This window comes from Grampus griseus, assembly GCF_964374135.1.
Source record: "Grampus griseus genome assembly, chromosome: 3".
Lineage (NCBI taxonomy): Eukaryota > Metazoa > Chordata > Mammalia > Artiodactyla > Delphinidae > Grampus > Grampus griseus.
This window is the reverse complement of record NC_139019.1, coordinates 31,977,399-32,004,127: the sequence shown is the minus strand read 5'-3', so window position 1 is coordinate 32,004,127 and position 26,729 is coordinate 31,977,399. Positions and strand designations below refer to the sequence as shown.

Here is a 26,729-nt window from a genome sequence, read left to right as displayed (position 1 = left end):
TGGGATCCTCCCGGACAAGGGCATGAACCCGTGTCCCCTGCATCGGCAGGCGGACTCTCAACCACCGCGCCACCAGGGAAGCCCCAATGTCGGTTTTTAAAATTCTAAATTATATCAAGGGTATCTTTCAGAGTTATGCTTTATACACCAAGAAACAGACACATGTTTATGAAAGATTTATATGACAATCATCTTAATATAAAAGAAATATCTGAAGTATTAATTTTAATATACTAAATATTATTTCTATTATGGTTTTATGTGAAGAATTTTGTCATGTGAGAAGAGCGACAAATAATAATACCTTCAGCAGATAACTTTGCCTCCTACTTATCAAGAAATCAAGGCCATCAGCCCTTCTGTCCTGTAACTTGATCCCAAATCTATGAGTCTTTGAGCCCATTTTTACCTCTTTTGATTTCCGCCTCAGCAGATGGGGTGGTACCTCCTGTTCAAGACCAAACCTTCCACCACTGGTGCCCTTGATACTTTGCCTCCTGTTTTGTGGTAGAAATTGAGATAACCAAGTGCAGTTCCCTTTAACTTCCTACAACGTTCAACCTTAACCCTATCCAGACACTATCCCAGAAAATAAGATGTCACTGCTTAGAGTCAAAGCCACAACCTGTTATCTTACGTCTTTCTACCTTCTCTGGAGTCTTCTTCCTCCACAATTAATTCATTCTCAACATCCCTCTTGCACCTCTTCCCCAACCCTCTTTCCCTCCTTCCCTTCCTCTTTTCTATCTTTAACATCTTCCATTCTGCAGATTCCCTCTTCTAGGCTTACAAACATACCGAAGTCTTTCCTATTTGAAAAACAGCAGGAAACCTTGCCTCGAATCCAAATACCTCTCTAACTACAGCCCATTTCTATCTTCCTTTCCTCATCTCATTGTCTTAAAATAGTAGGGTATATGGAATTCCCTGGTGGTCCAGTGGTTAGGGCTCCCATGCTTCCACTGCAGGGGGCACAGTTTCAATCCCTGGTTGGGGAAGTAAGACCCCTACATGCCGCCCGGTGTGGCCAAAAAAAAAAAAAGTAGGGTATATGTGGCAGCCAGGAGAATGTGCCTCACAGACTTTCAACCACGGAGAGCTTAATTAACCAAAGACCCCAGCTTCTGCACTCTGAAATCCATCCCCACTGTTGTGCCAATGCCACGTTTCCCACAGACTGCTCCTGTGTAGCCAGCACTTGAGTATGGCAGGCCTGTTCCTGAAAGATACATAAGCTTCCAGCAGCCTGGTAACCCTTCCTTATCCCACGTAGCACTCTGAGATGCTTCTACCCAATAATCTCCCCCTCCTCCCTTCATGAGGTCAGACTTGCGCTGCTGCCTGATGGCTCCTCCAGCCTTCCCCACCTCCCTCCCATTTCCTCTGACACATATATTTGTGCCACCCTCCCCCCCCCCCACAGAAAATTACTACACTTTCACTCCATCTTGGTGTTTGCTTTCCAGAGGACCTGCACTGAACACAGTAGCGCTGGAGAGTTTGTAAAAATACACATCCTCCTCAAATCAACTGAATCAGAATCTCTGGGGAAGAAACTTTTCAATCATTATTATTTTATTTTATTTTTTTATTATTTTTTTTTGCGGTACGCGGGCCTCTCACTGTTGTGGCCTCTCCTGCTGCAGAGCACAGGCTCCAGACGCGCAGGTTCAGTGGCCATGGCTCACGGGCCCAGCCGCTCCACGGCATGTGGGATCTTCCCGGACCGGGGCACGAACCCGTGTCCCCTGCATCGGCAGGTAGACTCTCAACCACTGCACCACCAGGGAAGCCCTCAATCATTATTTCTAATTGAAGTATAGTTGATTTATAATGTTGTGTTAGTTTCAGGTATACAGCAAAGTGATTCGGTTTTACATATATATAATCTATCTATTTTTCTGATTCTTTTCCCTTATAGGTTATTATAAAATATTGAGTATAGTTCCTTGTGCTACACAGTAGAAACTTGCTGGTTTCCATCAATTTTTAATTAACTCTAAATATGAGTTTAATGCTTAGCCAGGTTTGGGAATCCCTGGCCTCTATTCACCCTCTGCCACATTCTTAAGTTATATTCAATCTTCAACTTGCTGCAGTCTGATCTGTGCTGCAATTACTCTCAAGTCAGCTCTATGTGGATATCCCACAAGTACCTCTAACTCACGTGACTCAAAACTGAGCTCATTCTCTTCCCCCTTTCAGTTGATGATCCCTCTTGTAGATTCTATCTCAGTGACAAATGTATCATCTATTTGCCCAAGCTCAAAACCAGAAGTTTCTCTGCTTCTGCTCATTCATTCTCAGTGTCCAATGACTCATCACTAAACAGAGGTCCCCAAAATAAAGACTCTGTCTTACTTGTTTCATACTCCTATACTTTACATGGTATTTGAAGCCTTTTATTATATATTTGACAATGAAAATATAAGTGATGCCTGCAAAGAATGTGTTAATCCAGTAGGCTGCCACTGTAATTTTTCCTTAATTGCTGTTTCAAATGCCATAAGAGGTTGAGTAAATTGATGGCTGAGAAATGCCAATTCGATTTATCAACATGTGGATAATAGGTGACCTTAGAAAGACTGAAGCAATCAAGCCCAAGCTGACTGCAATGGTGCCCTGCGTTAGGAAGCAGATTCTGGGATAGAGTTTGGAGTATCTATTAGGGATGAACATCTTTTGAAGGAAGGGAAAGAAACATGACTGAGCAGAGAAAGCAGTTAAACTGGGATCCAAGCCCAACATCCTCAGCCAACCAGATGGGGGCCTTCGGAATAAACTCTACCCAGGCCAAAATGGCCAGTCCTTTTACCTCACTCATCACCATACATGGGCCACCCTGGGAAGGGCGTGACCTTGTGCAAGATGACACTGAGTCTGAGGCAGACCCTGAAGAAGCAGACAGTTTGAGGCAGTCTGCAGACCACATTCCCCTCAGCTGGGCAGCGAGTACTTCCTTGAAGGAGGTTAGCATCCCATGTCCACAAATGGACTGAGAGGTGAATGGAAGGTTAGAAAATTGAGACAGACATAATGGACACCTCTTTCCAGAAATTTTACTGCAAAAGTAAGGAAAATGATATAAGTAATAGCCAGATGGGAAAATAAAGTGAAGAAAGGGCTTTATTATTTTGTTCTGGGGAATAGATTGTTTGTTTCTAAGACAGAAAAGACTTGAGCTTATTCAAAACCAGATGGGAAGGATCCAGTTGGGAGAAAAAGGTAAAAAGATGGAGGATTGGACAGAAATAGACTGCAAATTACAATTTTTTTCCCTAGCAAATTATGTGTCATTACATCTGTAAAATGCTAAGCATTGTTCTGGGCACATCATAAGGACTCAAATATTATCACATTATTATTATGACTAATTTTGAAATACATGCTGATGCTTGTCACAATTATGCCACATACTTAAGGGTTTATTTTAGTGACTACGTATGTCATTTCTTCTGCCTCCTGCTTGAGATTATCAGCTAAGTTACATAACCTTGAATAAGAATCTAAACTTTGCTAAGACTCAGGATCTTCATTTATAAAATATGAAAGTATGTACTTTACAGTGCTGTGAAAATTAATTGAAACTATGTACTTAAGCATTTAGTACAGTGTCTGACCCATATTAACTTTTTCTAAAAGGTATCTAGATACACTGTTTTATCTTTTTTTAATATTATTTTATTTATTATTTATTTTCCTTATTTCTTTTGGCTGCGTCAGGTCTTACTTGTGGCACATGGGGTCTTTGTTGAGGCATGCAGGATCTTTTCATCACGGCACACAGTCTGCTCGGGCTTCTCTCCAGTTGTGGCGTGCGGGTTTTCTCTCTCTAGTTGTGGTGCGCAGGCTCCAGAGTGCGTGGGCTCTGTAGTTTGTGGCACACATGCTCTCTGGTTGAGGTGCGCGAGCGCAATAGTTGTGACGCGCGGGCTTAGTTGCCCCGAGGCATGTGGAATCTCAGTTCCCCAACCAGGGATTGAACCCGTGTCCCCTGCAATGGAAGGTGGATTCTTTACCACTGGACCACCAGGGAAGTCCCTGACCCATGTTAATGTTATCATTATCACCTTGCTTGCTTGTTTGCTATTATACGTTTTGAACATGTCAACTGAATGGAATTCTGTTGAGATGAGCATTATTTTAATGATGGCAAACTTGCTCTGACTCCCAGTTATTTACCAGCTGATATTTGAGAGTAATATAGAAACACTTAAGATTAAACACAATAAACAAAAATAAAATAATAATAAATAAACCCAATGTCTGAGCCAGGTCCAGTTCTTGCATCTGAGTTTCAGGTTACAGTGTGGACATCACTTTTTATTTGATATTTCCTGCAACTCTTAGGGAGACAGGCATCCTGGTTTTCATAATAGAAACATCTGTTTTCTAATTCAGTGACAGTTTTCACCCTGTTTCGTTGAGGAAAATATTAGGGGCTTCCCTGGTGGCGCAGTGGTTGAGAGTCCGCCTGCCGATGCAGGGGACACGGGTTCGTGCCCCGGTCTGGGAAGATCCCACATGCCGCGGAGCGGCTGGGCCCGTGAGCCATGGCCGCTGAGCCTGCGCGTCTGGAGCCTGTGCTCCACAACGGGAGAGGCCACAACAGTGAGAGGCCCGCGTACCGCAAAAAAAAAAATATATATATATTAGGCTGTGTATATGTTCTCCTAGAGTAGGCTGGGGCAGAGTCACAATCTTCAGCTCTAACTGCAAATTTGGTAAAATAATGGGTGTGCAAGAGGCACCTCTTGTCTCTGGGGGTTCATCTGCATGTAGCAATTCCTCTCTGTCTCCACAACCTATTGAATTAGAAGAGTTTTGCAAATGTCAAAAAGCATGTTTAAACACCAACTTATTAATGGTATTCCTACTGAAGTTTAGATAAAGATTCAGAGTTCTTGGCTACAAGTAACAGAAATTAACTATTGCCTTTACATAACTCACTCGTGAATCAAAGTCCCTAGAGAGAGAACTCCATTGACTGGTTAAGTCATGTGCCAGCCCACCTGGTGGGGGCAGGGAGGCTCCTAATGCTTTGGCTCCCAAGTGAAAGAGAGTCACCTAGAATTAGCCTCTCAAGCAAGACTATACTCAAGATAATTTCCCAATACAAAAATCAGAGTGCTACTAACAAAAGGGGACCTAACCTTGTCAGTAAAGCAGGCAAGGTATGTATGTGTGTATATGTGTGTGTATATATATATATATATATATATATATAGTTATATATATTTATATGAAAGACAAAGATATATTTTGTTTATATATTAAACACATAGTAATATTTCTCTTCTACAAGGAATATATATATATATATATATATATATATATTCTCAGTTTCCTTGAAGAATTTGGTCTTCTATCTTTCCTTGCTCACTTTTGATAGAGACATAGAGCAAAGGTTCTGTCCTATAAGAAACACCATAGTGCCAACGTGATGATCACTGGCAACTGATATTCATCTTTGATGTGGGGATAATAGAGAATGGTAGGGACTGTGGCAAACAGTAGAATATAAGCTCTGTCTACAGGAGTCAGTTGCTAATTATACTGGATATCTCCTGCTTGGCCCTCGAGATCCCCCCTCCAATCCTTTCCACCCTGCTCTGTGCCCCTCAGGACTACAATTTATGGGCTGACTCAAGAGGCTCCCTTGACTTATAGCTTCTGGTTTCATTCGGCCACTGAGGAGCACTACCAGACACAGACAGAGAGTGAGGTTTGGATATTTATTCCTTTGGCTTCCTCCCTGAGGCATTGTCATGAGCTAGCTGTGTCCTTCACCCAAAGTCACAGCTCTGCCAGACAGCCTTCTCCATTGTGCTGCCTCTCTGGTTCCAATGCTTCTCCCTCTGCTTCCTCTGAGATTGCAATCGCTCCCTGAGGTTATACCGGTTCCAGGCTACTGCTCTTTACACTGTGGTTTCCCAACACACTGTCCACACATGTGTAATCAATCTCTTAATCAATCTCTTTATTAAGCCTTCCTCAAATTCCCCAGTTTGAGTTTGCCATTTGTTTCCCACTTAGGCCCTACTGATATATGACTCAAATCTGTTGGATTATGGGCCTGGTGTCGGAAGAGTCTCCAATTTTTCAAAAGAAGTGATATCAAGGTTTATATATATAATTCCTACTTTTTTTTTTAACTGCTGATTCAAGTTTTCTTAAAAGCACTATTCAGACCAAACAGGTTATCCTAGTTATTATCCCAAATTATTATGGGCCAGATTTGACCCATGGGGTCCATCTGTAACGTCAGCCATTTATGATGGGAAATAGATGGAGCACAGGCCACTCTATAGCTATCCAACTTGCCAGTAATGAGGGGCCTTTTTGTGTGAGTGGTGGACAAAATTTATTTAGTGTCTATAACAACCAGATTAGATTATTAAACTTCCTTTTTTTTTTTTCAATATGGATCACAGAGGCTTGCTCTTCCTTCCTTCCTTTCTTTCTTTCTTTCTTTCTTTCTTTTTCTTCTCTAGTCATTCTATTGGTCTGTCTTCAAATCCCTTTCTTTTTTAGTGTCCAATATATCATCATCTAATGGAGTTTTACAATTTTAATATTGTATTTTTCATTTCTAGAATTTTCACTTGGTTCTTTAATCTTTAATCTTCACTTTAATCTTTCTTTCCTCTATTCAGTGAGACTACTGTTCTCTATTTGGTTTCCACAGCTTTGTGTTTTATTTTGAAAGGTGTCCTCAGGCAAAAAGCCAGAGAGAATGTTGAGTTCACCCTATTTGTTTCTTATATCTCAAGGTCATGATCCACACTATCTATTGTCCAATGCTTAAAAACAGTCATTCATATATTTTGTCTAGATTAATAGTTGTTTACTGTGGGAAAGTAAATCCAATACCTATTCTCCATCATGGATGGAATCAGAAATTGTTCATTAAAAAAAATTACCTATCTATCTATCTATCAAGATATCTTTTTATATTCTGCTTCTGATCATGATATCTGAAGTCCATGGGCTATAATTCTGCTGATTTTTATTTCTATTGATTCTTACTCATGGTGAATTTTTCCTATGAGTTTAATGATCTTTGACCATGAACTTTTATTTGTTTGATCTTAAATGTGTAGAGTGGGTATTTTTCTCCAGAAAGGATTTGTAATTGCTAATTCTGGAAGCCAGGGGGCACTACCAACCTGGGTCCCCTTCGGTCCACTTCTAGGATACTGGGTTTAACGCAGAAGTGTCATGTTCTGCTTTTCTACCTTCTGTTAGTTGCTTAACCTTCAAAGCCCAGGTATACTATTGGCATTTGCCCTCTAGATAGCTGGGCTTTTCCAGTTTTCTATTTGTTCAGTGTTGTTCTAATTTTGGTACAGTGTTAGGTTTTTGGTTTTTGGTGGAGAAGTTTTGGAGATTTATTTTAGCCAAAAAAAAAAGAAAAGAAAGAATAAATTAAGCTATTGATATTTATTATACAGATTAACAATCGACCTGTCATTTGATTAGTAGATTGTATTGGCATGAGTCATGTAAGGTATCCTGAGGGAAAACTGGGGGTTCTGCAACTCAGGGGAACTCACAACACTCGCTTAGGAAGTCTTTTCACTTGGGCATATGTCCATATATCACATCCAGATAATTGGATTTAAGGAGTATATTTTAAACTATCTTTAACAAAGTGGATACATGGTTTATAAAGAATCTTGCAAAGGAACTATGTGTATGTAACACAAAGAATGAAAGCACAAGCACAAGATTTTAAAATATGGAAGATCAGGGCTTCCCTGGTGGCGCAGTGGTTGGGAGTCCGCCTGCCGATGCAGGGGACACGGGTTCGTGACCCGGTCCGGGAAGATCCCACATGCCGCGGAGCAGCTGGGCCTGTGAGCCATGGCCGCTGAGCCTGCGCGTCCGGAGCCTGTGCTCCGCAACGGGAAAGGCCACAACAGTGAGAGGCGCGCGTACCACAAAAAAAATAAATAAATAAAAATAAAAAAATAAAATATGGAAGATCAGATATTCTTATTCCTGATAATAGCACTTTAACAACATCATTACAAGAAAAAAGCAATGATAATGTAATCAGATGTCACAATGTCAGCCAACATTTAAAAATATTGAAATTATTAAGATTATGTGAAATATAAATTTATGCACATTATCCTTTAATATTATTTAACCCTAAGTGTATACTGTTCCTTAGGATGTTAGCTAATGATAGTATAAAGCTATCTGATTAGCAAAATATTTAAAAATATTATGCAGATAATTGAAGATATTATGAAAATAATTGTTTCCTGTAATGTTAGAAGCCATGCAGTATTGAATTCATTGCTTTGCAGAAAGACCCTTCTTTTTGTCAACAAAGAGGTCCATACCAGTAGGGAATATAGTGGCATTTCCTGCTATGGTAAAAAAAAAATAGCTTAGAAAACACACAAAGAAAACAATTTGTTGACAAAACTAAAATGCAGTCCCATTGATCAACCAAAACAGAAAAAGGAAAAGAAAAAACAAACAAACTGAAGACTTGAAGAAAAAGGTACTTGAACAAATAGGCATTATGGAAGCTTTTCAGTGCAGTTGGATGGAAGCATAGATGTTTCTACACGTCTCAGTTTATGGTGTTTGCTAAATTCTGTTCAGTGGTAAAATACACCAATAACTACTCTTTTTCTGCACGACCAAAGTAAAGGTGTATCAAAGAATATATATTCTTATCAGTAAACAACTTCCTTAATAAAAACAATGTTTTATGAAAAAAATCAACAAAGCAGTTGTTATAAATGATAATTTAAAAGGGATTCACAGAAGAATAGAAAAATGCAGTTTAGTTTTCACACACTTTGAAATGAGGAGTGACTATAAAAATCTTTTGTACCATGCAGATGTCTGATATTTATTTAGTGCCAAACTGTTTTTCATGATGGCTGATGATTTCCAGTAGCACTGTATCTTAACAGAAATTTTTAAAAAATATTAAATCTAAACTTTCCCTTCAAGGTAAATATAACAATAGCTAAGAAAGTTATTAATTTTCAGAGAAATTTGTGCTAGGAAGAGAGCATTTAGATAATAGGCATTTGGAAACACTTCCATAGTTTTGTGGGGTTTTTTCTGAAAACAAAAATATAAATGTGTCATGTACATAAAGTTTTATATCTACACTTAAAAATCATGGAAACAGAGTTTCTAACATGCTTAGAATCTTTCAGATTAAGAGTTTCAAAACCATTCTGAGATCATTTGCTAAACATTTCTAAATGTTATGCCTTCCAGTTTGCTATGAAAATGAATTGACACTAGGGAAGATGGACATTTAGTAGCCAAATTACATTAAAAAAATTTCTTTGAATGGATGGAGTTTGGATGGATTTGAAAAATGAGTGTTATGATTTAGAAACTGCAGCCAACAGAGTAATTCTTCCACTTTTAACTTTGTATTTTGTGATTCCAGCCACTAAAACTCAATATCCAAATAAACTCTTAGAATTGGACTTTCGAATTGCTGTATCACAAAGATTTTAACAACAGATTTTTTAAATAATGAAGTATATTCAGCTCCTTTGCTTTTGTTTTTGCCACTAGTAAAGCAACATAAAAAATTACTTTGAACCATTTTAATTTCATCTTTATGTTTTATATTCTAGTAAATAAGAAAGTTAATACACATGTATTGGAGTATGTGCACAAATGCACTTTTTAAATGATTTGTTTGTTTATACATAAATTTTGGTAGGTCCACTGCTTAACAAATTATTATAATCAAATGTTTATAATTGTGGTTTAGGGTAGCCAACAAAATTTCTCTAAAACAGTTTTCCTTAAAAAATTTTTTCATAAGTAAAAATTTGTTTTAGAACAATTAAAATGAGAAAAAAAAAAAGATAAAATCACTCAAATTTCTACCAACCAGAGATAATCACTGTTGAAATTTTAGTGCATACCCTTCCAGATTTTATGAATTTGTGCATCTTCTTTCACAAACATATGCTTATACTTCATTTAAAGCTGTTTTCATTGAGGGCCTTTATATCTTACAGAATTTTTAAAAATTAAATTTACACGAGATTTTGGGACAGAGATTAAAATTTAAAGGAACAATACTAAGAGGCAACTTTGTGAATCTTCATAATTAACCCTGTGTAGGATTATAATATCTGTTTAATTTAGTCTATTGCCTGTCATTTTAATGGCCTTTATCTAGATGTTAAATGTGTGGTTTAACTAAGAAGAGAAATTACCAAAAAATAGACTGACCAAATGTTGTGGTCTTTGACTTGCTTTATCTTCGTATGGCCTATGTAATAAGGCAGATAGATAAAGGGAACAAAGATTTTGGCAAGGCTTTGTTTCTCTTCAATGTTATCACTGTATCTGAAACATATAATTTGGTGTATAAACTAGAATTATTAACTGTATGTAATTGGATAGGGAATAGAACCCAGAGTGACTATCAATGAAGTCATTGTATCTTCCAAAACAAGCAGTTATCTTTTAGAGGTGTGGTCCTGGACCTAATCTCATATAACACTTTTTATCAATGACTAATACAATGAGAAAAAACAGTCATTCACACAGTAAATGAAACTTAATTGGGAAATGAAAACTAAGAAGAGGAAGTCACATTCTCAATGACCAGATTAGAACCAAAATGACCTGGAAAATTGGAGAAGTAGTAAGAAGTAAACAAAATGAGTAAGACAGAGGAGTGGGCTAAAATAAACAGGGAAGAAAAACAAGTTTCAAAAAGAGGAATGGCTAGCTATTGGCAAGTTTAGAAAATAACTTAGAGATTTTAACAACAAGCTGACTAAGATCGATAATGTAGTGTTATGGTTTAAAAAGCAAACATAGCATTGTAAAATGTGTTCCTTACTAAAATTTACCGAAACTCCTGCTTCCTAGTTGAAAGTCTTTTGCAAACACTAAGAACGTGTTCTTTTTACCAGAAATGCCATTCACCTTAAGAACAAACATGGAGATCACAGCCAGTTAAATGACTGGGATAGTAACAGAGGAAAAAACTAGTTTCACTGTAAGATGTAAGTCTTGGAGAAAGATGATTTTTTTCCTCCTGAAAGAGATGGAGTAATTGAATAATGATCTTTAAATAAGAGCATATAGTTATAAAGATGAAAGACTATTAGATTCAGGCTCTCATGTACCCTAAGTACTTTAAAAGTGGATCGGTTGTTCTCAGTTTTCACGAAGACTGAAAAAGAAAATGAAGTTAAATTGTACTGGGAAAGGGTTAATTCAGAATAGATAGGAATTTCAGAAATAGGGTAAAAGGGGTTGGTTGAAAATTGAAACCATTCTAAGAATCTGGTAGAATTTTCATTGACAGATTTTCTACTTTTCTAAAATGGTGAAATATGATACATGAAGAGATGAAATACAAAAATTTAATGTCCTATCCAGACCTCAAGTTTGGTGATTTTTGCCTTAGGCTGTAACTGCTTGGTAATGTCAGAGGACATTTTTAAAAAGCACTCTAATTGTGTTGCCTCCTTGAATCTAAGAGCAGTATTAGCAGCAGATACTGATTGCAGCTCTCCTAAGAAAAGGACCCGGAATATACAGAGAACAGTATCCTAAGGAAGCAGTGTTCCTCTTTTATTTTCTTGATGATGCTACCCTATGCTGCTTTTAGTTTTCTCGTTAAAGTTTTTACTTATTTTACAATTGATATGTATTAATTATAGGACATTTTAAAAGTACGGACAAACGAGAACAGAAACTGTATGTGTAATTCCACAATTTAAGGAGAAAAAACAAGTTAACATTCTGAGGTACATCTCAGATTTTTCTCTCCATACATAGACATGTAAGATATTTTATAAAGTATACTTTTAAGTTGTTATGTATTTTAAGTGTTTATAAAAAAAGGGAACTTTGTAATTTCTTGCTTGATTTAGTATCATGAACAGTATTTCCTATAAACTAGACCTGCATTGTCATTTTTAATGGCTGCAATAATTTGCATAATCCCTACTTTGGTTATTTAAGTGTTTCCAATTGTTCCCTATTTTTAACGACTGCAATTGATATCTCCAAATAGCTTTTTTTTTTTTTTTTTTTTAAACAGCAGAAAGAGCATTGAAACAAAGAAGGAATCCAGGGCATTTACTCAGCTACCTCATTATTTATTGAACACTTATTTATGCTGGGCACTGCATTAACTAGTAGCCGGGTTAAGACAGGTTAAGGCAAGATCTCCACTGTTAATTAACCTCCAGTCTCATGGAATATAGAAAGACAAGTGTCGAGGAACAGGAGGCGACAAAACGCTCACCCCTCTCTTCAAAGTTAATCTAGTTTAAGAGAAAGTTGCTGGGTCAGGGGCCAGGTGTATATATATTGATTAAAGTCTCTACACGTAATACTTGTTAGGTTCATCTGTAAAAAATATTAATCCACAACATCCACATTGCCCATTGTTTCAGGAGCTACACAGAGGGGAAAACCCAGACAGAGGCTTTAGCAGCTTCTCTTTCCAAGCAGAGAGGAAACCCTCTCCTCGGGCCTCCAGGCCCCCGCGCGTGCGCGGGAACAATCCCACCCACCGCCAGGGACCACCACCCGGTACTCCCGACTTTTCACCCCGTTCTCGGGTCCTACTACAAGCGGTCAAAAGCAAAACTTCCACCCGACTACTTCCACTTAGAGAAGCCAGCCTGGCTGAGTGTGGCTTTGAAGATCAAGTGCAAGGCTGCTTAGCACGGTGGTCAGTGAGGCTGGAAAATAAACTTTGTTACGTGTTAACTTGGTTGGAGCAAAGCGACTCTAGGCAGGATTTAGTTACGTTACAACTGCACAGTGTTTTGTATTTTTGTTGTTGTTGTTTTAATAAAATCGTTTTAATTGACGAATAAGGAAGGAGGGCTATCTCAGGACTTGAAAACAATCATGCAGGATGGTTTCAGCAGGTGGCCAGCCTGGCGCATGAAGGCCTCCTCCCACTTCGTGTCGGTTTTGACTACGGTTTCCGCGGCGGCTGGAGGGGAAGCATCCTCCACGCTGCAAACTCGCATCAATGGGATTCCCCTCGTGGGAAATGCCCCCTCCTGGCGGACGTGCTCCCGGAGGGCCGAGCGCGTCGCCGCGCCCTCCGCCTCCGGGACGGGCGGACGCGCGCGCGCGCGCTCCGCAGACTCTATCAAGATCCCGACTTGGCACCGCACTCCCTCCGCGCCCCGGGCTAAGCCAGCACCACCCGCCGCCCGCCGCCAGCCGCCGCGGGGGGCGGGCGCGGCGCGAGGGGAGGGGAAGGGGTTCTCGCGCGATTGGGCGAGGTTTCCGGTGTTGTGACTGAAACCCGTCAATATGGCGGCGGTCGGCCGCGGCCGCTCGCTGAAGAACCTCCGTATACGAGGTAAGTCCGCTGCGGCCCTCACCCCTCGCCGCCGGGCAACCGCCACCCCTGGCACTTGCCTAGCCTTGGTCATGGGCGGGGGGAACGAGCCGGGGCGCTGGCCGGAGCCAGGGCTGCCTCCGCTGGCCTGGGAGCGAATCCTAATTGGGGCTATGTGTCTGTTTCGCGCAGGGCGGAATGACAGCGGCGAGGAGAACGTCCCGCTGGATCTGACCCGAGGTAACGCGGGGCGCCGCGGGCGCCGGCGAGGGCATCCTAGTGGGGAGGAGCCGGGGGCTCGGGGCCGTGGGCAGGGTTCGGCCCCGCACGGGACCCGCGGGGGTGCGGGAGGCAGAGCCCGAGCCCCGCCTGCCGGCCCGCGGGAGCCGAGCCGGGGGCAGTCTCCCCGGACCCATCCCCCTTCCCGGTGCCCGCTTTCCTCGCTCCGAGCCGTTCTCCGGGCCTCTGGGTGCTGCGGGGAGCACCGAGCGGGACTCGGCGGAGTCGCCGACCCTCTGGGTTCTCCAGACCCGCGGGGGAGCGTTGTCCTCCTGTCCCGGAGCTCGAGCAGCTGAATCCCAGGGGCGGCCGGAGGGAGGTAGAGGCTGTTATTTAGGTTGCCGGAGGACGTCTGAGGGAAGAGCGACCACATCCTGCCCTCCCCGTCCCCCAGCGCCGAAGCCGGACCTGCTCGGTCCTTGCTGACTGCGTGACTGTTTTTCTCTTTGCCCACTGCCCTGGGGGACCCGCAGCATTGATAACTCGGTAGTGAAACCTGGAGCCCGTGATTTCTGCGAAGTGTCTGGTGTACGCTGTATTTCCCTCTTGTTTCCCTTTCCCGGGCCTCTGAGACTGTAGTTGGCAAAAGCCGGCCCCTCACCCTCGTTGCAGGTTCATTGTTTACCTTCTGCAGTGGCGATGGGTTTGTTTACACCTTCGGAACTGGGTAAACCCCTGCTATATTTTTAAGGACCCCAGCCGGCTACTGGCCAGTATATCTTCTATCAGTCACCGTACTGGAGTTTATTCGACAATATCTCGTTGAGCGTTTAGTAGTTATATACAAGGTTTCTCTTTTCTCTTCCACGGTAAACAAGATTTGGTCTATTGATTCCGAAGAAGTCGTGTTTCACACGGGCTGTAACTTAGCGTGTAACCTGGTTCAGCTGTATAGAATTCAGTTTCCTTTTTGAGATCTGAAAAGCACTTTAGGAAGTTTGAAAAAACGTCGTTTTAAACATTCTATATAAAATTAAAAAAAATTTTTTTAACCTACGTTTTACTTAACATAATGACTATTATCTACAGTATTTGTTAGATGTGGGCTCATTGTTGAGGATCATCTCTGTATTTAAAGCATAGCGCATTTTCTAATTTGTTTTATTTTGTGTATCATAATGTAAGATTACTGTTTTGTAAACTAAAAGCCTAGTTTTTATTTAGCTACAAGAGTACATTTTTGTAACAATATTTTATTCTGAAAGTTCTAGGACTTTGTCTCGGGTGAACTAGGTCCTTTTACAGGCAGAAGAGTTTCTAAAATAAAATAGGGCTTAAGTAATAGAAATGACAACTAATTAGATCACTAATGCACTAAATTAGAACATTTTTTCAGCAGATAGGGTTTGAATATTACTGTAGGGAGATGTAAAACTTTTGACTTGTGTAACTGTTTGGAAACTTGACTGTGTATAACACACATATGAAAAGTCTATATGCAATATATGTGGAAAAAGATTTTCTAGTAAATTTGCTAACAAAATAAGCAAAATTCCCACAGGGCTCAATTTAGCATTTGAGTTTTGTAGCAGATGTAGTTTTAGTGATTTATTTTATACATGCGCATATGTTTTAGATGGAGGTGAAAAGACCATTTATTAGATAGATCTTGGGTCTAATTTGTGTATTAAAGACCTGTTTGAATGTGGTGCTAGAAATAAGTTATAGTTGTGCTTTAAATTGACTTTACTGAGCTCCTATATATAGTGGTTTCTCTGGTTGGTGTCAAAATTTTGGGTAGTAAAAGAGCTTATGTACAAATTTGATACCTTTGGTTTACTCCAGTTTTACTCAAGTACACAGATAACTGTATATTTACTATTTAAAATACTATATTTCCTGAGAATTTAGTAAATACCTATGTCCTTAGGTGTTTCTGGGATAATACAAATAGTGCAGAAAATGCTATTTCTGCTTGCCCTAACAAGATGTATTTCAGTTTGGAATGAAATATACACAGCCAGTTGAATCTGATTGCAAAAGCAATATACAACTAGGAGTGAGAGGGCATTTGAGAACTGTGTTCCAGAGTCTTAAGGAAGTTTTGAAAAAGTAATCTGAGTTAGATTCATTGTATAGTGACTCTGTTGTTTGAGAAATTGCTATTCTGACAAACATTCATTGTTAGAAGAAGGCTTGTGGATCTAACATGAAGAAAGTTCATGAGGAATTAAACTTTAGTAATCATTTGAGAACTGTGGGGCAGTCTGGGTTGCAGCTGAAGGGCAGCTGTTTGTGGATTGGATTACGGCATGTTTTAGATAAAGTTTGGGTAACCAAAAAAATTTTTTTAACGCTAAGGCAGTGTTTGCTCTCATTCTCATTATTTTTATGTAACCTTTGAGAAATTCACTGTGTAGCTGTATAACAAAGTTCATTATAAAATAGAGGCCATGATCATTGTAATTCTTGAAGGAGCTATCAACGTGTAGTATAAAGTCAAATAGTTCTGAGTTGTAATCTCAGCTGTGATACATAATAGGTGATTTGGGGCAGGTTATTTGACCTTGATTAACTCTTGGTTTCTTCAGCTCAAAAAAAAAAAAAAGATTAATTTCAGGTTATTCTTGAAGGTTGTTAAGAATGTGATAAGTAAATGAGCTAGGCCATATAGTACTCAGCATGGGACGTAGTACTTTGTGAGTGATGTTAACTAAATGTTAGTTGCTTTCCTAAACTATGAAATCAAAATTATTTATATCACATTTAAAATATTTCAGACGATTGTTTTGAATATTATAAACTTTTAATAAGGAATTATGGTAGTGAAGCTTTCTTTTTTTGAGACGTACAGTTAATTGGGTATAGTCTTTCTGAACTAGAGTTCTTTTTATTTTTTTTAATTTATTAAGAAAAGCTTCAAAATGTATAAAGTATATGTGAATGTATGAATATAATAAATATAAGGAGCTCTTGTATGTCCCCCATCATTTAGTTTCCTCGTGCCCCCACCCCAACTGTGATCATTTTTTTCTTCCAGTTTTACTGAGACGTAATTGACATACAGCACTGTATAAGTTCTTGAATGTAACAACTGTAAAAAAAAAAAAAACAAAAACAAAAAACTGTAACATTACCAGAATTAGGCCTAAGCAAGGAACAATCTATTATATGTACTTAAGAAAAAACGAACTGTAAAAAAAAAAAAAACAAAAACAAAAAACTGTAACATTACCAGAATTAGGCCTAAGCAAGGAACAATCTATTATATGTACTTAAGAAAAAACGTGATATTTTCTTTAACAGAACCTTAGAATTTTTCTCCCAGACTCCAGAAAATTTCTTAGTAATAAGACGTGGCCAGCCTTGCAAGCTTCTTTAAGCCCAGGAGAGGCTTAAGGTTCTTTGGTTTTCATATTGATGTTAGTGCTATGGTTTATACGAAAGTGCTTTAATTAAAAATTGTTTTTGGATTAATTTTGATCTAGTTCAGGAACTTCATTGTAGGAGATCCTATAGTTGATATATTGGTGATTGTTGCTTTAAGTTTTGTTCAGACAACTACTGTACTTAATCATGAAAGTCTGTGATACTTGCTATTGGTATCATTAAATACTCTCTCTGTTTTGCATGCCAGTTTATTTTGAAACCAAAATGCTTCCCTTAACCACTTCCACTGCAAGGATAGTCTGTTTTTTTTTATCAGTCCACTAGTACATCTCTTCTTGGTACTGAATAACTTGAAGAGAGACAGAATATTCTTCCTGTGTAAGCTCTTCCTAGTATAATTTAATTATTGTGTTCAAGGTGAATTCCAGGGACATGGAAACGTGTATATTCAAATATAACTGTTAGAATATAATTTATTTTTAAGTATTGAGTTTTGTATTTTTTGACTGTCCAATCCTTTTACTTTTCCATTAGTAGGAATAAAAAGATTGACTGTCTTAGCAGCTGTTTAATAGCTAGGAAAGTAGGAAGGTTATCTGAATGATGCAGATTTGAACACTTAATTTTTTGTTTTGTGATTCCTTCTAGTCAAGAGATTGCTCATGTTGTTTAATCCCTTACTTCAGTTAGACAAAACAAACATTGACTGCTTTTTATATAAGAAATGCTGAATTAAGTGCTGGAGGAGTAAAGATGAGGAAGATGTTACTCCCTTTTTAGGAGTTTACTGGAACAGACATAAAGAAGTGATTGCGATACGGAACAATAAACTGAGTAATCAAACTGTACAAGGAACAGAAGTAGCCTAGAGGAGAGAATGATTAAATCTGGTGGGTAGAGAATCAGGCAGCTTCACAGAGGGCTTGACGTCTTATAAGAATTGTGGACATAGTGGAAGGAAATGTGGGCTCTCAAGAGAATATACCACACCTTGGGAAAGGTAAAGTCTGTAGGAAGAGGAGCTGCTCTGGAGGCCCCTGGTAGAATCTAAGAGATCATGGGACACTAGACCGGGGTATTGGAGACAGAAATGAAGTTGAATATATATTGGAATGGAGGAACCAACTAATTTGTTTTCTCCAGATTCTAAACTGACTTTGGAATCCTCGTACTCTGCGCAGAGAACTGTTATTTCTTTATTAGGATGACAGAGGCTGTCTAATGTGAATCCCCTTGTCTTCTCCCCTTTGTATTTCACCTATACTTACCTTCTGTTTTCCCGAGTCGGAGGATAAATCATCTCTGTTCATTTCCAAGGCTAAACTGGAAAGGAATTTTATGCTCCTAATTCTGTTTCCCCTAAGATTCTTTGTAGAACTAAGATTTCTTGCTTCTTCATTTCTTCCTTCTTTTGGCTCAGTTTTCTCGTGTTCAGCATTTGTTGTTGTATTCATATGGAGCAGGTACTTTGCTAAGCGTGGAATGATGGTGAGACGAGTAGAATGATAAGGACAAAGATTTCAAAACAGTTATTTTTTTGTAGGCTCTACACACAGTTTTCTTCCTTAACTCCTTTAGTCTTGTAAACACAGCTCTCCCCCTGTACTTAAAATAGTTTCTTAAGGGATGCTAGTAACCTCATGCAAAATTCATTGGTATTTTTAAGTTCCCCATTCTATTATTAGGACTACTTACTGTATTAGTAGTTTTGTTCCAGGCACTAAAACATTATTTTTCTTAATCTTCGATAACTCTTTGAGGTACTCCTATTATCCGTATTTTACAGTTGAAGGTATAGGCTTACAAATTCTAACAGACTGAAACTCAGAAAGGTAAGTTATTCAGCCAGGGTCACAGGGCTAGTGAGTGACTAACTGCAGATCATGCACTTGTAGCTACTACGCTATTGCTATTCTTAAAACTCCTGGTTCTTTTCCTACCTCTCCTTCTCTGTTTGCTGGCTGGACTTCCAGCTCCTTAAGCAAGTGTGCCCTAAGGTTCTGTCCTTGATTTTCTTGTCTGCCCTCTTATTGATGCTAGCTCCCTGAGCACCCTTGTCACTCATGGATTCAAGAATCCATGAATTGAGATGCTTACAGTAATTACTTTTTTATTCATACTTTCTCTTCTAAGCTTGCAAAACATATTAGCATGTATGTCTGGTAATCATCTCAGAGTTGTGGTTTATAAAATTTTGCACTCCAACACATACCCACTTTTCACTTTCTAGGTACCACCACCGTCCTCTGTTATTCAAGCTAGAGACCTATTGCTCATCTTCTTGGTTCATTTGCCACGTTTCCCCAGTTTGCCTCTGAAATCTCTCTCTCCTTCTATTCTCATTGTCATTGGTCTAGTTCACATCCTCATTATCTCATTTGGATGACAGTAAAATTTTTTTTCTCTTTTTTTCACTCCCTCTGCTATATGATTGCCTGAAATCTGGAACTGATCTCATTCCCTTACATAAAACAAAACAAAACCAACAACAACAAAAACAAACAAAAAACTGTATACACACACTTTACAGGTTTCATTTTTTGCTCACAGAATAAAGTCCAAATTTCCTAGCTTGGCATTGAAGGCCTTTTATGATTTATTCTAGAAGTATTTTCTTCTGTACTATCTTAACCATACTATTCTAAATCAGTCTGCCTCTCCACATAGTTCACTTGTGTAACGCACTTCCTCCCTTCTTTTCACACAGTGATTTTCAAAGGGGGTTGGGGAGAATTTGCTAGCCTAAAGTACCTACCTCCCCATTCCTGTTCTTTCCCCTTGGAGATTGTGTTATGCCCGTGATTGAGAATCCCTGCTTTAGTCAAAGACGACTGTTTGTTCTTCCTTGCACATGGCATGCAGTGTCTATTTACTTTTCTTTGCATAGGTTGTTTTCTCTGCCAAGAATTCCATTTTCAGCACTCTTTAGAGAAATCCTAATTCTTTAAGGTCTAGGTCATATGCCACTTCTGGGAAAATCCTTCCTTATCATCCCAGTGGGAATTCATTGCTTCCTCCTCTACTTTTCCACATTTTTTGTTTATTACTTTGTAAATATCACTTACCATTGCCTATTTAAGTTCCTTGTTCACTACTTCTCTCACTAGAATTTAAGCTTCTTCCCCAGCATATATCATATAATAATAACCGAGACATTTATTGTGAGGGATGGAGAGAGAGATGAGAAAAGGAGCACAGTATTAAGGAGAGTAGAAGTAAAAGAGTATTTTAAGTTTGCAAACTTGAGGGACAATGAAAGCGATGGTGCCAAGAAATGGAGAAATCATTTTGGAAGAGATGATAATGTGTTCAGCTTTTCACTTTGAGTTTCAGATGATTGACTCTGTCAGAGATGTGTAAGAGATAGTGAATGCTGCAATGGATGTTTTTGTAGTTGTTCTTGTGATCAGATTGTTCTCTGCTTTAGGGCCTTGAGAGAGGGAAGAATGTAAATGGAGGAAGAGCTGAAGATCTGAATGTTAGAGGATAAGCTGATTAGAGTATGTGTCACAACATAGGAATCAATAAGAAGAAAGGGGCGAAAAACAGAAAAGAAAGTTAAAAATTAGTAAGATTGTGATCTTTGAAGCCAAGTGGAGAATTTGGGGTTGAAGAGGTTGAGAGGCATAGCACTGAAGTTGGGTTCTGGAGAACTCAGTTCTTCTCTTCTTTAATCTGAGGATGATCTTGGCATGCTACTTTCTCTGGGCTTCAGTTTCCTGATCTCTGAAATGCGTACTACTTTCCATGCGTAGCACTTTCACCATCAGTCTTTGTGATTCTCAGATATCACGATGTTTCTGGGATATTGAAAGGTTAAAGAGAAAGCCTTGTTAAATCTCTTGTTAAGTTACTGTGAGAAGGATTCCCATAAACAGCAATGAATACATGTAGCAGTATGGTGTTTCATAGCACTTTAAATGTAAATTATAGTCAACTCTCAATTTCCTTGTAAGTGATCATCTGCAGTGACTTGCTACCTCCTCCCCCTCTCAGGTCTCAGGCTACTGAAATAGGGCTGTGAAAAGCACAGTGGGGTCAGTGACTGGTTTGCGTGCCTGTGTATCTGTACTTCTATTACAAGCTAAATACAGTCCACTCTCAGTTACCTACACTTAAGAAAAAGGTGAATAATGGTGGAAGATTGCTAAATATAATCTCAATAGCATTATTTATATGTGGTTTGGGAAGATTTTATATTTTTTCCTCCCCTACAGTAGATTGATGTATCTTTCATTTGAATTATTAGCATCAATTTTTATTTCCTAAGCAAATACTCTTAGAATAGTGGATGTAAACTGGCTAAAATATTTATTAGGTAATCCAAATATGAATAGTTGAGAGTTGACTGTTAATGCTTTTTGGATCATCCATTGTTTTGTATTATCTGTGCTTTTTTGTTAGTGTGGCCAGGTTAAAGCTGAATAGATGCTTTTAAATTATATCACTATGATGAATGTACTTACAATATTATATAGATGCCAAACTAAATTGAAAATAATTGTGTAAAACTAGCTGAATATAACATTCATGTGTTCAGAGTCATAGGGTTGAAAGAGAACCTAAACCTAAGTACCTTCTTAAAATTCCTGTTACAAAGTCCTCTAGCCATACAGATTGCATAAACTGAGCAATGTGCCTGGTAATGATGAAATTTATATATAATATAATAAAATTGAGGATGTGCCAGGGCTTCAAACATGCCTGTTCAAGGAGTCAGTTGAGTTCAGTAAGCAGTATAGAAGAGCTTTTTAACCTTAATTACCTGGATTTTAAAGAATCTGGCTCCTTCAATTACTCTGCCATTTTTTTAATCCCAAAATGTTGAAGAATTTGGATTTGTAGTGGCTTGTTAATATCAAGACAGCATATTTTTAGTATATTATCAGGTTAGTAAGTGTTAATGTGAATGAGGAAGGCATAATTCTTGGCTTTAAGGAGTTTTATATTATATTTGGGATATACGTGTAACAGGGCATAGTATTTGAAGCACCTGCCAGTTATCTTTATAAAGGAGTCATAAGCCAGAGGAATTCAGAAAAAAATGGGAGATAGGTAAGGAATGACCTAGAGGAGAGTCCTCATAGAAGTGTTGACATCTGTTAGGACCTTTGCATAAAAGTGTAGTATTTGAATAGTTAGAGCCCTGGATCAGTGTTTTAAAAATCGTGCGTAATTTTGTGAATTAACATGTTCCTGGCATATTATTCAGTATTTGAAGATAATGTTGAGAAAAAGTTGATGATGAGTTCTGTATATAAATCTCTTAACTATTGAAGGCTGATTGTATTTTGGGCTAGGGCTTTTCAAACCTTTGAAGGTAGTGCTGGACTGGACTGAGAGATTTTAGGCATATTGTGAAGTAATTGTGTGCTTCTGATTAAGAGTATATAGATGCTTGGCTGCATTCCAAACCCAAGCATAAATGATTTTTTTCTTTCATTGTTTTGTAGTATATGTGTCTCCTCTCCCCGTTATTAATACTGCATGTTCAAAGGGCTCTATAAATTTGTATCAAACTTATTTCTAGATGTGTGCAATTTGGAAATAGAGACTATAAGTGGGATGAGTAGTGTTTTTGTTATTTTCCATGCTAAAATGACCGTATTTTCTGATTTCAAAATTTAAACATGTGGCCTGACAGTTTATATTTGAGAGAGAATATTTGAAATTAAGCTTATCCTGAAAAACATGCACTGTTTCATTGCCAAATCCAGACACCCTACCCTCTAGTTATTTGGGTAAAGGATAAACAGTGTTTGGGGAAATTAACACTCTATTAAAGGAGCAAAACAAGAGTTGAATTGCCACTTGCAGGGATTTTAGTAATCTTGTTCAGAACCCAGTGTAATTTCACATGTTTCTTATAATGAATAAATAGTGAAGAAACACAGAAGCTGTAAACAAAGAAGATTGCCAAGTAATTTACTTTTAGTTGCTAAGAAGAAACAACTTGCCAGATGAAAGTGTATTTTAACTGTTTTTAGATGTGTGTACATATATATTTTTATCAATAGTTTCATACTTTGAGAAATCACATCTTAAAATAGTATTGCTAGTTATTTCCATGCTTAATGTTCATCCCTATAAAACTTTTAATTGCCCTGGTTTTTTTTCCACTCATAATTCTGTATAATACACTCCCTAACCTTCACCACACCACCATCACCACAACCCCTTCCCCCAAGAAAAATGAGAAAAAGAAAAACTGACGGGAATAGAGTTGCAGAAAAAGTGAGAAGACTCCAGGTTGGAGGTAGGTGAGCTGTGAACTTGAACCTTTAGCTATACAGCAGTATCTGGGGTGGCAAGTGGAATATTGTGGAAAGTTTTATTTAACACGTGTTGTAGGTAAGATTTTAATCATATCTGTCACATAACATTCGTATAAAATCATGGTAATGGGATATTTGAATACAGATAGCTATTTCCTATCTTGTTTATTTAGAGTGACATGTGGTTTTACTTTATATGTTGTAATTTCTAATGGTATTTTCGAATGTCATAACTTGGTATAAAGCAGGTCGGATTAATTCTTATGTTGTATAAGATTTCGTATGTCATGTAAGAATAATTCTTAACATAAGAGTTTATAACTTTTTAATGAGTTAAAAAGTTATAATTTTAGATTAGTGTAGTCTTAAAAAAGTTTAAATCACTTTTTATTTTTAATAAACCTTAAAATAGACCTTTTCTCCTTTGTCACGGGAGAATTCAGTGTTGTGTGTTCATGTTTCAACATTGTTTTGAATATATAAGTGTATACTGTTTTACCTAGCGTAACGGAAGAAATTTTTCAAAATGCTGGTTAGTTTTCAAAAGGAAATAAAAAGATTAAGAGATTTGGATAAACTATGGCAGTTGCCTTTTGCTATGTTATTGTTTCTTGTAATAGTTATTTTGTTTTGTTAAAAAAGTTTAGATTTAATTTTTGAGTCCTAGGAAAAATTTTTTACTTATATCGGTGATTGTGTCTCTATTATAAAAGTACCACAGGAAAAAGTGTAACTATTTTTAAAGTAAGTAACAGTATTACCACTAAATATTCACTGGGGGTACTTGAATATGAGTAGATTTGGGACAGATGTGTGTGTATAAATATTATTTCTATTTTTAAGCATATATGGAAGCTACTTTAAAAATTATGTTTTTAGTTTTACTGTGCTGTAAAATACAAACTATATAACTGGACTTATTAACATTATATGGAAAATAGGGATAATTAGGTTGTGATTATGAGGAATTAAGGGGCTCTGCTGTCAGTAACATATACTAACTGTAGTGAATAAACTTGGTGATGATACATACTTTGAATTTTTATTGGTATCTTTTGGAGTGCTTGATTTTGCATCCTGGTTGTTTTCCAGATAGGTAATTGCTTCATAGCATAGTTCAAGGTAGGTGAGGTATGACTCGACAAAGTTGTTATATATGTCTACAATATGGATAGTAGGATTATATGTATAAAGATAGATATAGGATACTAATATGGACAAAATAACATTTAATAACATGCTACCTGCATGATACATTAACACAGTCTAACACTGTAACTAAGGGCCTGAGCTTTGGAACCAGATAGATGTGGATTTGAATCTGGATTTGAATCTTGACCTTGCCTCTTAGAATTTTTTGACTCTGGACAAGCTGCCTTTTCCAATTTATTTATTTATTTATTTATGTTATTTTTGGCTGTGTTGGGTCTTTGTTGCTGCGTGCGGGCTTTCTTTAGTTGCGGTGAGCGGGGGCTACTCTTCGTTGCGATGCGTGGGCTTCTCATTGCGGTGGCTTCTCTTGTTGCAGAGCACGGGCTCTGGGCACGCAGGCTTCAGTAGTTGTGGCACGCGGGCTCAGTAGCTGTGCCTTGCGGGCTCTAGAGCGCAGGCTGGGTAGTTGTGGCACATAGGCTTAGTTGCTCCGTGGCATGTGGGGGTCGTCTGTGACCAGGGCTCAAACCCATGTCCCCTGCATTGGCAGGTGGGTTCTCAACCCCTGCGCCACCAGGGAAGCCCAAGTTAAAGTTATTTTAATCCAAGTCTGCTTATGTGTGTTAGGTATGTCATGATGTGTATGGATTTTTTTTCATTTGGTTGGGCAGTGGATTTATATGAGTGGTTAGAGTTTGGAATAATTACACTAATTCCAACTTAAAACATTTAAAATCATTTTCTGAATATCTGTTTTTTCCTCTTTAGCCTGACCTTTTAATGTTTTAGCCATGAAAACATCTAGATAGGTGAATTTTTTTTTCTTGAATTTTTTTCATAATGACTATTTAAAGAAAAATTATAGATAAATCACCGTAAAGAGTTCAAAGCTACCAGTTAGAAAGTTGGAAAAACTAGAATTCCAATCCAATAAAAGTCTTTTGTTGACCTAATTAAATTGGTGGAATGGTTACAGAAATTGGCTTAGTATTTCTATGGAGAAAAAGGGAGGGTGGTAAACAGTTCTTGGTCTTCACTGCAATAATCTCATGTGGAAGACATCATTAATAGTTTTAAAGTGTCTTCGTGTGATTGTTTCTCCATCTTACCCTTGTTTTTTTCAATTTCTCTCATCGATTTGTATTTCTCTTATTCTATTTCTAGTCTTCTGGTGACTCTTCACATTTTTCTTTTCCCGTACTTGATAGTGTTTTATATTCCTTGATTTAAAATAAATTTTAATTGTCAAGTTTTTTTTTTAAATTAATTCTTCATTGAATTTTAGGTTTTTGTCTCTGAGTCGGTGATGCTTTGTTAGAAAAAGATTCCACTGCCCATCTCTTGGTATGCATATCCCGAAGAACTTAGAACTGAATATTGCATAGGAAATTGATTAAATACTTGACAGCAACTTGGCAACATGTGCTTAGCATAGATGAGTAAAATAAAGAGCATTTTACTTATTTCAATATGCAAAAGCAAGAGTAAATATGAAAGTGAAACAAAAATATTCAACTATACTGAAGGTGAAGAAGTTTTGATGAAGTGCATTTTCTAAATGTTGGTAATTTTAAAGATATTAGTATTCACTCCATTTAAAATATTTTTATGCATCTACTCTTTGGAATTATGGAAAACAATGACTGGAATTCCCTGAAGGTGGGAACATTTAATAACCTTGGAATATCCTTGTTGATTCTGAGTCTAGACTGTTCAGTTCACTGAACAGATCTAAACTGAGTGTGGATTATTAGCTCCCAAAAGAATACTTGTTTTGGGACTTCCCTGGTGGTGCAGTGCTGAAGAATCCGCCTGCCAATACACGGGACACGGGTTTGAGCCCTGGTCCGGGAAGATCCCACATGCTGCGGACCAACTAAGCCTGTGCACCACAACTACTGAGCGTACGCTCTAGAGCCCGTGAGCCACAACTACTGAGCCCGTGTGCTGCAAATACTGAAGCCCGTGCACCTGGAGCCCGTGCTCTGCAATAAGAGAAGCCACCACAATGAGAAGCCTGCACACTGCAACAAAGCATAGCCCCCATTCTCCACAACTAGAGAAAGCCCATGTGTAGCAGCGAAGACCCAACACAGCCAAAAAAAAGAAAGAAAGAATACGTGTTTTTAGTGGTGAATTTTGAGTGAGGGCTTGTTTGATTGTATTAGGAATGGTAAAATGCAGTAAATCTATATTTTGCACCATCTTTTTCAGGATTATATTAGTTATTGCTCTTGTTACCTACTGGTACATGAATTTTTTTCCAAATTATTTTAAATGATTTTTTCCTAGCCTAGAGCTGAACTAGTGTGGTAATTTTTTGCTGTCTACCATGATCAGGACTTGGTCTAAAATGATAT

At 38.2% G+C, this 26,729-nt stretch overlaps 1 protein-coding gene across 4 annotated transcripts in view; it reads left to right on the top strand.

Annotated features, from left to right (window-relative positions):
• Positions 1–13,296: 13,296 nt before the first annotated feature.
• RICTOR (RPTOR independent companion of MTOR complex 2) overlaps positions 13,297–26,729 on the top strand; it is a 127,789-nt gene continuing 114,356 nt past the window's right edge. For all 4 annotated transcript variants that reach the window (XM_082651485.1, XM_082651483.1, XM_082651484.1 and 1 more), the window contains exons 1-2: positions 13,297–13,354; positions 13,526–13,573. In XM_082651485.1, the coding sequence (XP_082507611.1) occupies positions 13,306–13,354; positions 13,526–13,573 (97 nt within the window). In that variant the 5' untranslated portion in view covers positions 13,297–13,305. The remainder of the gene's footprint in view (positions 13,355–13,525; positions 13,574–26,729) is intronic.